This window comes from Trichechus manatus, unplaced genomic scaffold (genome assembly GCF_000243295.1).
Source record: "Trichechus manatus latirostris isolate Lorelei unplaced genomic scaffold, TriManLat1.0 scaffold00083, whole genome shotgun sequence".
In the NCBI taxonomy this organism is placed as follows: Eukaryota; Metazoa; Chordata; class Mammalia; order Sirenia; family Trichechidae; genus Trichechus; species Trichechus manatus.
Genome location: NW_004444019.1, coordinates 10,701,623 through 10,714,505, shown reverse-complemented (window position 1 = coordinate 10,714,505; position 12,883 = coordinate 10,701,623). Strand labels below are relative to the sequence as shown.

At 32.6% G+C, this 12,883-nt stretch overlaps 1 protein-coding gene across 50 annotated transcripts in view; it reads right to left on the bottom strand.

Moving 5' to 3' along the window:
* The window catches only part of RIMS1 (regulating synaptic membrane exocytosis 1), a 504,415-nt gene that overhangs the window by 108,834 nt on the left and 382,698 nt on the right, over positions 1–12,883 (bottom strand). For 32 of the 50 annotated variants that reach the window (XM_004381365.1, XM_004381366.1, XM_023735893.1 and 29 more), the window contains one exon: positions 1,090–1,202. The exons of the other annotated variants lie outside the window; for them this stretch is intronic. In XM_004381365.1, coding sequence (XP_004381422.1) covers positions 1,090–1,202 — 113 coding nt within the window. The remainder of the gene's footprint in view (positions 1–1,089; positions 1,203–12,883) is intronic. 50 annotated transcript variants of the gene reach the window in all.

Genomic DNA, 12,883 nt, shown 5'->3' with positions numbered 1-12,883 from the left:
AAAAGCTGTTTCAGACTTTGCGAGTTGGGCCTCATTGAATGAGACTGACCCTCAGCATTGTCTCAATTGAAATCCTTCTTCTGACCTGAGGTGTAAAGTGACAGATGGTATCCAACAATACATGGCTCTATGGTAGCCTAGGTGGTAAATTTACCACACTTTGTAACTACCTCTGTCTTTTGTATCTGTCTCTGAATATCTGCTTATATAATGAACTATCTCCATTATTTAAAAATAATTAGGTTTTTCTAGGTCAATATTTCACGCTAACAGGATTAATTTAGTGTAGTTTTTATTTAATTTTGAATTTCTAAGGAGTCGTTACTTCCAAAACGGCTTCTTGACATCAAACTATAAACTATAGTTTCTGCTGTCATTTACGCAGCATTATGAAAATATTTTTAAATAGATCAGATAATGTATGCAAAATTACTTCATTAAGTATAACATTCTATTCACACTTTAATTAGAATTATCAGACATTAGTTGGTAGTTTATAAACTCTTTAGTGTTTCCTTAGAAAATAACATTGAAATGTAAACTAAATGCTTATCAGCACTTGAAAATATATGAATTTCAGTTGCTAAAAGTTTGAAATCAGTTACTTTTCTTATTAAACACGGATCACTAAAAAAAACTCACATCACATGATTTTTGTTATTCATTAACAAATCTCAACAGTGACTATCAATGTAAAATATACCTATTATTTAAGACTATAAAATATATATCTTAATATTTAAATGCAATATTAAATTATATTCAAGCAATAAAATGGCTTGATATACATACTGCTTGCTTATTTACGTAAATTTGACAAGTGACGATCGATCAAGTGACTTTAATATCAAGTATTTACAAATTTTCTTTTTAGAAAAAAGTATTAAATACAAATTAATGAATACTAATTTAATAAACAAAGTTATATTTTATAAAAAATATCAAGAGTAGAGAGGTTTTTAGGCTTTGGTAGAAATCAAGACTGTCATTTGAATGATAATTTCTTATATAATTCTGTGATTGCTAGTTCTGCCTGGTACACACTGTACATTTCTAGTAGGGAAACTACTGGTCGGATACTAGTTTTACCTTGGAATATTGCTCGCGATCAAGTTCTTGACTAGAACCAGACCCTGTTGTCTGCTTAAATCGATGCATTTTCATTTTCATTTGTCTTGTTCGCTCCTCCACTACTAAGCTTGCTGTAAAAACACACAATGGAAGCCTATTAAAACACGTGAAGCACCTTTTAGGAACTGAATGGTTTAAGATTTCAATGCTTTTGATAGGACTTCAATTAAATGAAATTTAAAAGTAACACATGACTAATAAACTAAACAAAAAGCGGAGTATACAATACTAGCAATTGTTAATCTAAAGACAAGCATGATTCAAATTACACAGAATGGGGAACACAAATGTTAGTAACAAAAGATAAGTACCCTATTTCTTCAGCTGATATGAAATACTTGCAATTCTCTTCAGAAATGATTATGTGAAACCAAGTTTAATTGTGAAAATATGTTTTTATTTAATCAACTGGCTGTTGCATGTACATATACAGAGAAAACAAGTACGCATACTTAACACATCACACATATATGCACATGCTTACATGAAGGCACACACCCATTTAACATCCTTGGCTAACAGCAGTCACCTAAAACGTTTTGATAAGTAGCTACTTTTCTGAGGCATCCTTTATTAAATCATTAATTTCCACCAGTAACTTCTCATAAATATTTGCCAGTTCTCAAAATGGATTTACTAAGTAAGAGAAAGGATTAGTCTTCTGTATGTGATGGCTATGTCTGAAACACATATATGAAATTGATAAGCTTTGAAAATGTTATTTAAAATCTGTATTTCTTTGATTTATAGTATGGAAACAAATGTATTAAGTTAAGCTTTTATTAATCTCCTAAGTAGTAAGTATAACTATTTAAAGGGGAAGACTGCATCCTTCAATAAAGCATAAGTTTTTTTGTTTTTAAGTCAGATTCCATCTTAAGAAACTTAGCTTCAAGAATTTGCCTTTAGTTTTTGAGTTTTTATGATTGAAGGAGGAAGTAGAGTTGAAGGTACACCTTTGTGTAGGAAAAAGTCTTCAAAAGCTTGTATATGTGCTGTTTAAGGCCTAAATTTATTTATTTTTTACAACTTATCTTTTGCAATTGCCCAGGCTACTCAACCTCAGCAAACAACAAGTGTTAATTTTTATGTTTTACATTTTGTGTGTGTGTGTGTATATATATATATACATATACATGTTTTAGTGACTAATGTATTGGAATTTTTGCCAAGGGCCCTACTGTTTTAAAAGTTAATGGGAATGTTGACATATCTGATTGACCTGACTGCTGATTTCATCTCTTCACTTCCACATGCGGGCAAGAAGTTTCATAAAGGCACTTGCTGACAAATGTTTCCATTGCAATGATTAAACTTGGCCCATCAGCCTTGATAAAAGACACTGATACCTACTTTAAAAATTAAGCAAATATGTAGCTCTTTTGTGTGTTCCAGTACAGACTAACAGCCCATGAGATAAGTACATTAAGTTTGAAATTTGTGGCTACCTGTTTTAATCATACTTCAAGCACCAGATTATTAAATGGTTATCTTTGCTTAAATTCTACAAATTAGAAAGACAATATCAATCTTTAACATCATGGTTATGCAAGTTATACAATGATACAAACTTGCTTTGAAAATCTTGACTTCAGAGACATTAAATGGTGACTATTATTATGATTAGAGGATGGTTTAATGAAGAGCTTGAGAAAAGAGGTTGAGAAAGTTATTAACTATCTGACAATAATAACTATTAACAATGAATTTTATAATGCAAAATTCACTTGAGAGTAATTAGGAATTGAGAAATTTATTGAAAAAATTCTATATTTGTAAGAAGCCATACGCCGTATCAGAAAACGGGCAAATATCTGTTCTCTGCTTTCTGGCTGGGTACCTCTGAGCACATGCTCAGTCATTTACTTTGAGCTTTGAGGAAGTCAAATGAATTGTAATCAGTTGTACTCTGTAATTAAAGCTTATAGCAGTTCAAAGCAATCTCAGCTTGTAATAAAAACAGATTTAAATGATAACGTTAGCATAATTATTCTCAGTAAATGATATTAATTTTAAGAAATTTTTGACATTGATTAGTTCATAGCTTTGTAACATTCATGTCTAGTATCATGTTATTCTTATGAAGGACAGTTATTGAGATGCTGAAAAGATTATTTTCCAATGTTAATGGCCTAACCACACTGAAACAATTCTCGTGATTTAACCTTGTCAGGACAGCACCTCCCCTCTCTAAATAGGATTACTTAGCTTATGACATAGCTACATTTAGATCTTCATTTTGCAAAATTCAAAACTAAATCATAAGAAGTCCGTGGCAGCCCAACTAAACTGATTCTTTAAAATGGTTTCAAAGGACTTTACTTTTACCTTTCAAAAATGATTATTTATTGTCTTTATTCCTAAAGAAGGTAAAGCTGACATCTTTTATATTTGTAAAAGAAAACAAAATTTCCAAATTAATATTATGACTAAAAAGCATGAGTGCACACTTTGACTCTACAATAATAATGCAACTGCTATGCCATGCTTATTGCTTGTTCTTGGATTCCAAGGAGAACCCAAAGCAAAATGTAAACTGTGTATCATCTACTTACTCATATGAAAAACTCAGATATTTATATATTATTGCACACTTTTTTTAGTATTTCTCATTATTTACCAATGATAAGTACATTAGTGTGTATTCTGAAATACTTGTTTATACAAATTATCATGTTTCACCAAAAGTTTTTAAATAAACATCAATAGAGAACCTTCAGTGTGAATTTGGAAGTTATTTAACTTTATTAAAGATTTAGTTTGTTTCATACTTTATCTTTTAACTGTATATTGTGAAATAAAAATTCATTTTTTCTGGATTGTATGTCAATCTAAACAGTAACCCAAGTTTATGGACTAAAATAGAGTATTTAGCACAAATTTGAACCAGAAAATATGATTACATTAAATTTACATAATTTCTAAAAAGAGTAATAGATATTTAGTAATGATTAAAAGTGAATTGAATCATTGGAATATGATCATTTGCTGAGTATCCCACTATAAGTAAAATTAACCACAGCCCAGGGAGTTCAAATAAAATACTTTGAAAAGAATGATTACTGATCATGATTTAAATTTTATATGATTTTAACAATGTTAATGCCAATAGCAAAACTGAAATAAAATACTTTTCAATTCTCCCATAAATCCTAGCATTAAATTCACATTTTAAGAAGATTCTGAATATTGTAAACTTAACAAAACTAACCAAATCATTAAAATACCAGTTGCCATTTCTTTCTAAGACATTTAAAATATTGGGGGTCTTTTGGGTTTTTAGTTTTAAGAAATTTCATAGCTGCCATATACTAGAGTTAAATAACACCTCTCACTTTCTACAATAAATATAATTATCATGCAATTTCATTTAGTCTTCTAATGAAAATGATAAGCTTCATATGATACAGTCGAAAGACAAGGACATTTACTACAGACGGTATTTCTAGTTATAATTATAGATAGTGTCATAGCATATCAAATGATTTATCTCCCTTAGCTCCTAAAATGTAATTAACAATGCAATTTTATAAAACAGTCTTTTTTAGGTTGGTATTTTTCAGTGTACTTTCTATAAGCTGAATTATGTGTTAAACTGTGCATTTTTAAAAAACACATTGATTTACCTAAAAATATTCATTGAACGTGATCACTTTTCTTTAAACCTGCTTTATTTTATATACAATACTATTTCTACACTCTGGCATTTTTATCAGTTGAATCTACATATGTAAAAAATCAATTCAACATTATAATTAAGCAAGAACAAACTGAAACTTATCTTCAGGGGTTAAATTAAAGCCACACTTGTGAAGCCTTTTCTTGTCCTCTAAAACTCAACAAACAGAATTTTGATTAGAGTATGCAGGATGAGAGGAGCAAATATAATTTACAAAGTACTGTAATTTATTATAATTCTCTAATGGAAAGTATTAGATATTATCAAAAATATAGACTCAGATTAAAATAATTACTGCTCTTCCTTTCACACCCTTCACTAAAAATTCTTAATCTAGCATTGTGGATGATCTTTGATGAGTCTGTGAGCAGGCTGAAATCAGCTGCAAATATTGTGTTTTTGCCTATATCCATTTTTCTAGATCTATCCCCTTCATAAGTTTCTTAAAAAGGGAGTGTGAACTAAGGGGCGGGGGAGGGGGGAAAACTTAAGAATCTTTAATAAATCTTCCCTAACCCATCACTGAAAAACTTCTACCATATCATTCCTCCCAGGAGAATGTGATTTTCTGGGAAACTCCTTTCACTTACCAGACATTTGCAACTTGTTTAAAAACACTTCAAATGTATGTTATTGTTAGATGCCATTGAGCTGACTCCAATTCATGGCGTCCTTATGTATAACATTACGAAAGGTTGCCTGGTCCCGAGCTAACTTGTCTTTGATATATTTGAAGTTATTTTTGAGGCTATTGTGTCAATTCTTCTCATTGAAGGTTTCCTTTGTTTGACTGGACTCTCTACTTATGTGTAATTTAGTATCATTATAATTTAAACATTAAACTTTCATAAAGATATTTTAAAAGGTTATTCATGAATTTACATTTATATGAAAATACATTGCTCTGTTCTCCGATTTCTTTAAATCTTTCACATTTCCTTATGCATCTAGAAATTAAAATGAATTTGAAATTTCAAATGTTTGTGTTTATAGGCAAAAAGTAATCCATATTAATATACTTTTAGACTTTACAATATTTTTCAATTGTTTTAGGTGAAATATGATGGTAGAAAAGAATAGTGATAATGAAGTATTCTATGAGATAAATTAAAACATAAATATTATAAGAATTTTATTTTTGTAACAAGGTTAGCAAGCACATGTGCCAAAGGTGCTACATGATAACATCTGGACAGGATAATCAAGCAGGTCTACTTAACTAGGATGTGCTATCACACTTTATGAATAGAAAAATTAGTGCCTCTGCTTCCATGATTTACAGCAGTACGAGAGTTCAATGACAGTGGAGCCACACCCTTGATTCAATGCATCTCTCAGAAAGGGCAATGATAAATGACCACATATTTGGAAGCTGTCAAGTAGAATGGAGTATCAATGAAACACTCATAATGCCTCAATTATTGACATGAGTGGGAAAAAAAGATAAGGACATTTACTAGAGACTGTATTTCTAGTTGTAATTATAGATAGTGTCACAGCATATTTGAGTATTTTTATTTTAAGATATAACTTCACTGATAGTGGGAACTCAAATTCAATAGATAATATAATAAGAAATACAGAAATTAAAAAGTAATGAAAGATGAAAAGATTTAGCTCAAGTCTATAACCAGTATAAACTATTCAAAGTCTGAACAGATAGACATAATTTAATTTATAAACTAGATCTTAAAATATTCTATCAATATTGTTTGATATTTTAAAATTCAAAAATACTAGCCTCTGCTCACAGCTGTTTAGGGTTTAGAAGAATAAGAATTATTAAGATGAATAAACATTCTCCATCCATCTGGGAGCCATGCAGCAAAATGGAAAGAACCCAGAATTGCAAAATGACCAGGCACAGATTATAGTCTTAGTCCCATCACCATTCATCAGGTCATCCAGGTTACTTTGGAGAATTCTTATTATATCTCTCCATCACAGAGTCTTTATTTGTAAAATGAAGAGATTGCTCACACTAACTACCAGCTGCCATATTCTATATTATTTCAGTAGGGTATTGGTAATTTGTTTCACATTTGTAAATAATGAAAAATTACAGTGACCTTTTCTCTTGCTTTATTATCTAATTTCCAACATTTTTTAATTTGCCAATTTACCAAAACAATAGACTTTAAGGAAAAAAAATTCACCAGTCATATTTTACATCACTATTTTCTATTGTTTACTTTTTTCATTAAAAAAATAATGCATTCCTTTCATGTTTATCCTTATTTTTGGAGTCAAACAAGTGTATGAAGAAACTTTAATATAATAGTTATCTACCCTCCATCCTCCACATACATAAACACTATATATACATAAAGATGAAATGTTTACAAATATTTTGACTATGTAGAGATACCTAAGTTCTGGGTCATCTTCCTGGAATAAAGTGAATTTTAATTTGTAAGTGCAGAAATGTCCCAAGTTGTTTCCCTTGTGACTTTGTAATAACAGAAGAAAAGATAACATCTGCCCAGTATGAGAAACATTAAATGCAACAATAATATGTGTTAAATGAAAATACCACATTGTCTTTAAGGGTTTTTAAAGAAAATAACCTGTGCTCTGGTACAGACAACTGAAATGCAATACTGGCAAAGGTGAAATAGGCAATTTGTATATCTAATCAGTCAAAGCTCACTAAAGCCAAAACCACGAGACCATCTCTTACTCTAGCATGTTTATTTTGACTGTACTATCTAAAGCAAAGTTTGGGCAAATGTCACTTCTCAGAGTCAACAATCCTAACCTGTCTGAAAATACTAGCATCGAGAGTTGAGAAAGTCAGGCTCTTGATGAAAGAACGTTCATTTTACCTTGCCCTTTTGTGTTAAGCAGGACTGTTGCTGTTGCTAGGTGCTGTTGAGTTGATTTTGACTCATAGAGACACCATGTGACAGAGTACAACTGCCCCATAGGGTTTTCTTGGTTATGATCGTTTTTTGGAATCTTTAGTGAAGCAGATCATCTTGTCTTTCTTTCTCCTTAGGAGCTGCTGGGTGGGTTCGAACCACCAAACTTTTGGTCAGCAGCTGAACATTTAACCATTGCACTACCAGAGCTCCTTTAAACAGAATTAAATAGTTTTTTTTAAAAACATATTTAGATTTTGAGAGAGAGCACTAACTTCCTTATGAGGCGCTTCTTGGAATACAGTCTTCATGAGGGACAGTTCATGTAACTAAGGCTTCTTCTCTGGGGATAACAAAATCAATCATTGAAGGGGTCATGTTGTTTATCCCAAGTGATTGCTAACATGTTTATCCATAATTTGTCATTATTCCAACAACACGGATTACGACAGACTCTATCTTGAAAGGCTTGATGGGGCATAACTTAAATACTGTCTTTGCTAAATTCAAAGTCAATTTATTTACAGTATTTTCCCACATTGTACAATAGTTAGGGGATATATGTACCTTTAGAGAAAAAGCATAAAAGAGTCTATCCACATGGCTAGATGCTTGCCTGACTTCTGTTTTCCTTTGTACTTTCTCCACACAGCCCATGAAGAAAGGCATAATGATTTATTCCTTCAAGTGAGTATCTCTTACAAGTTGAGGCTCAGTTGAGGTAAGTGTCAAATACTTTGAAGTTAAAAAATATATATACTAATATTATAAATGAATACAGTTGAATCAGCAGAATAGGAAAACAGGGTGAAAATCATAAATTCTGAGCTGTTCTGTTTGGGCTGCTTCACCCTCTGTACCTTCGTAGTTTAAAGAGGAGGCTAGAATGGCAGCAATATTTATGGGTTTGTAGTAAAAAATATGAATGGACAAATCAGACACTATTGGAGCTCTAAATATTTATGAATGAGGATTCATAAATAATAAGTGTTCAAAAGTAATGCCTAGGAAGATTAAGAAACTTGCACTTTTGGAATCCTAACATATAACAACAGGGAAATAGATCACCTGGCCTAATATGCATATATTAAAAAACAAAGTTGCCCGCGAATTGATTCTGACTCGTGGCGACCCTGTGTGTGCAAAATAGAACTGCGCTCCATAGGGTTTTCAAGGCTGTGACTTTTTGGAAGCAGATTGTCAGGTCTTTCTTCTGAGGCACCTCTGGGTGGCTTTGAACTGCCAACCTTTCAGTTAGTAGTCCAGAGCTTAACCCTTTTGTTTCACCTCGGGATTCCAACATGCATACATTAAATAACAATAAAAATGTCAATAAAATTGAACTCCCTTGCTACTTAATGACAGTTAAAATAATGTTGATTCAGAAAAACATACAAATCAGTTTACTTATTTTAGCAAGTCATGTTACATAATTTGCTCTTATGTTTCACAACTACAGTATACTATTAAAATAAATGTGCGAATATCATCTATACAATAACTAATGTAACAGGAAAGAATTAAAATTTATGTTTTCACTTTTTTATATAAATTCCACCTAATTAAAATGAATACTAAATAGATTCATAAAAACTATATTATGCATGACTTAGCAGTCAAACTGTTCTTGCCAATATTTAAAGAAGGAAAGCACAGGTAATTTATTTAAGATTTATTATGGAAATCTTGTACTTAAAAATGCAGTGACTATAGACAATCCTTAAACAGCCCCTATGATCTAGTTACAGTAATTATTATATATTTTATCAGGGAAACAAGAAAACAAAAAGCAACAAAATTCTACTTACTCTTTATTCCTTTTTAAATAATTTAGTCACTTGAAGTCTAATTGCCTCTCATTTTTCATGGGTGTAAATTATACATCTTTTATGATAGAGTAAATTAATATTTGTAGTAAAGATAGTATAATGTGCTTTGTAATGATACAAAACTGCTTCCAAAATCCAAAAAGTTAATGCACTCAAGAATTACAATCTAAAGTCATATAAATTAGAAATGTATTATGACAATAACATTTTTTCTCACCTGGAAGTCATTTAATTTCTGGTTCAGTTTTGATCTTCTTTTATCATTATTTCGATGCCCCCAAACTACATTCATGGGCTCTTTAAAACTGTCCAAGAAATGTAGCAGAGAGGGAAAAATTGGCTTACTTTTAGAACGAATCATTTAATATATGCCTATAAAGCAGTATGCGAAGCCTAAAATGATAAGGTCTCTCAGCTTTCAACATAAAAGAAGGACGTAAAAGGTAAACACAGTAGTATGAACATTTACAGCTCCTCAGTTAGCTCTTGGGAAACTGAGGATATAATAGATATCTTTTTGAAATGCACTGGCTTCCTTTTCTCAAGTTACATGGTAATTTGAGAGGCAAGCAAGATATTAGAATACTTAGTTGAATGGGGTCCCTCAGGGGGAGTCGGATGCCTAAGTGGGCAGCTCCAAGATCCTGGTGTCATAAATGGTAGGTGTTACAGCAACAGAGAGCAGTGGACTGTGGAATCAAAATCTGGTTCTGTCACACAGAAGCATTGTTACCTTAGGCATTTTACTTGACTCCTTTCATTTTATTTTTATAAAACAATAGTGAAAAGACCTCCCTTGCAGTTGTGCATGTTACTATAATCATGTGACAATGCATGCACAGCAAGTACTCAATAAATGTTTTTTGGTTTAATAAAATCAATTGTTGGAGAACACACAGAGCAAAGTGGTTAAGAATAAGGTCTCTGGAGTGAGGCCTGTGTCTAATTCCTGGTGCAACCACTTACTAGATGAATGACTGATGAGGTAAGTTTTTAACCTTCATAAGCTTTAGTTTTCTCAGTTGGAAAATGAAGGTATTAACAGCTATGTCTCAGTGGTTGTGAATATATAATGAGATAAATAATACTCTTAATCGAGTCACTGATATATATATGTATATGGTATGTGCTCAATAAATTCTATCCACTATTAATAATGTTAATAGTATTTTACACCTCCCCTTATGTGGGCTTACAAACATAAGTGGAAAATCAATAGACTGGCCCCCTACAGTTAGGGTGACTGTCGTTGTTGCGTGCAGTCCAGTTGATTCCTAGTGACCCTATAGGACAGAGTAGAACTTCCCCACAGGGTTTCCTAGGCTGTAATCTTTATAGGAGAAGATTGCCAGGTATTATTCTCCCTTGGAGCCACTGGTGGGTTTGAACAGCCGATCTTTTGGCTAGCAGCCAAGCGCTTCACCATTGCGCTCCCAGGGTTCCTTAAAGGGGATTCTGTTAGCAAGATTTGAACCTGTGTGAGGGAAACCCCACTGGATTTTGAGTCCAATGCCTTAACCACTTGGCCATGACAGCTCGGGAGTTAGGGTGACTAACCAGCCTAATTTGCCCAGGACTGTCCTGATTTTAGCACCGAATGTCTTGCATCATGGGAAACACCTCAGTCGCTACCAAACTGGGACTGTTCATCATCCTACTACTTCATCTACAGTTCATCAGAAATAAATTCTGCTTAAGGAAACTTTCATCCTGTACTGTCAGCTAGGAATGGTGCTATTCAATCCTTATCTACCCAAACCCAAAACCAAATCCACTGTTGTCAAGTTGATTCTGACTCAGAGCAACCCTACAGGACAGATTAGAACTGCCGTACAGGGTTTCCATGGAGTGGCTGGTGGATTCCAATTGCTGACCTTTTGGTTAGCAGCCAAGCTCTTAACTACTGTGCCATCAGGGCTCCCAGGGAGTACTAATACTAACCTGAATTCTGCAATATGATAGATCTCAGAGTAGAAGGACTTCAGTTCGCTACAATAGGGTTTCTACGTTAAACAACGCTTGTCATTTCTTATGAGGTATGTGAGCCTAAAATTTGACTTTAAAGAAATTTATTGAACTTGCCTCTATCCTTTCTGAGCTTTTTTAACCTAAAATCCCATGGGAGAGGCACAGCATCTTCTGCTACTCTGTGCCTTGATGGAGACAATCTGCGACTTGCCTCTTTGGTTGTTTTCAGCCATGTGGCTGATTCTGTAAAGCATCTGCACATCCTACCTCTGAGAAAGACTTGGCAGGATGACGATACCTCTCAGTACACCAAAAAAAAAAAACTGAACCTGCTACAGTCGAGTTGATTCCAACTCATAGTGACCCTATAGGACAGAGTAGAACTGCCACATAGGGTATCCAAGGAATGGCTGGTGGATTCGAACTGCCAACCTTTTGGATAGCAGCAGAACTCTTAACTATCGTGCCATCAGGGCTCCCAGCTAGGACACAAGGATACACTGACCCTCTAAAACTGTAACAAACTGACATGCTCTATAATGAGATCTTAAATGTACATACTTCATGAAGACTTTAGGTTGTACCACTTATAGACTTTGTTTTGATTACCTAATTATAACTTCCAATATATATGGGAGAGCTCTAAAGAATTATTACGTTTTACTTTCTTTCAGATAAATGAATTAGGTCGTAACTCACTCTCAATATGAAATTCTAATGCTTTTATCACACTAAAACTTATCTCGTCAACCCAACTAAATTTTTCTGAGTCTATTTACAAATGAAATATATTGGCCACTTTTGTACTGTTGAACCTAAAGTGTGGGTTTATGGCATCTCATTTTAAAATTCAGGATGGTCAAAAATCTATGTAAAACCAACACATCAAAAACACCTTAACTCATTGAATGATATTTTATTTTTTATTAATATCTATTTACTGCCTAGTATTTCAGACACTATGCCAGAATATGTACATTATATGCTAGAATATAAATATAATTATATTTTTATAAATGCAAGCTAAAATAAGTAATTGAATATTATTATCTCCCATTTTCACTTTGTAATACTGAGGTGCATAAATAACATATATTTCAATATATTAAGAGTTAGAGAAGTATGTTTGGGATCTATGCCTTTTAAAATGGGATGCACCAAAGTATAGAGGAAGAAAGTCAAGGTAAAAAGACTTAGTTTTGTAGTCTACTACTCCTTAGCAATACGAATGGGCAAATCTCTTCAATTCTCTGAACCTGAGTTTCCTCATCCATAAAATATGGATGATGCTGCTCTCAGAACTAACTCTGAGGATTAATAAGGGCAAAAAATAATTCAATCACTAATTCACATTCATATATTGAGGAAATATACTTTTTAAAAACTATACAGAATTATATATATTTTAAGTATTT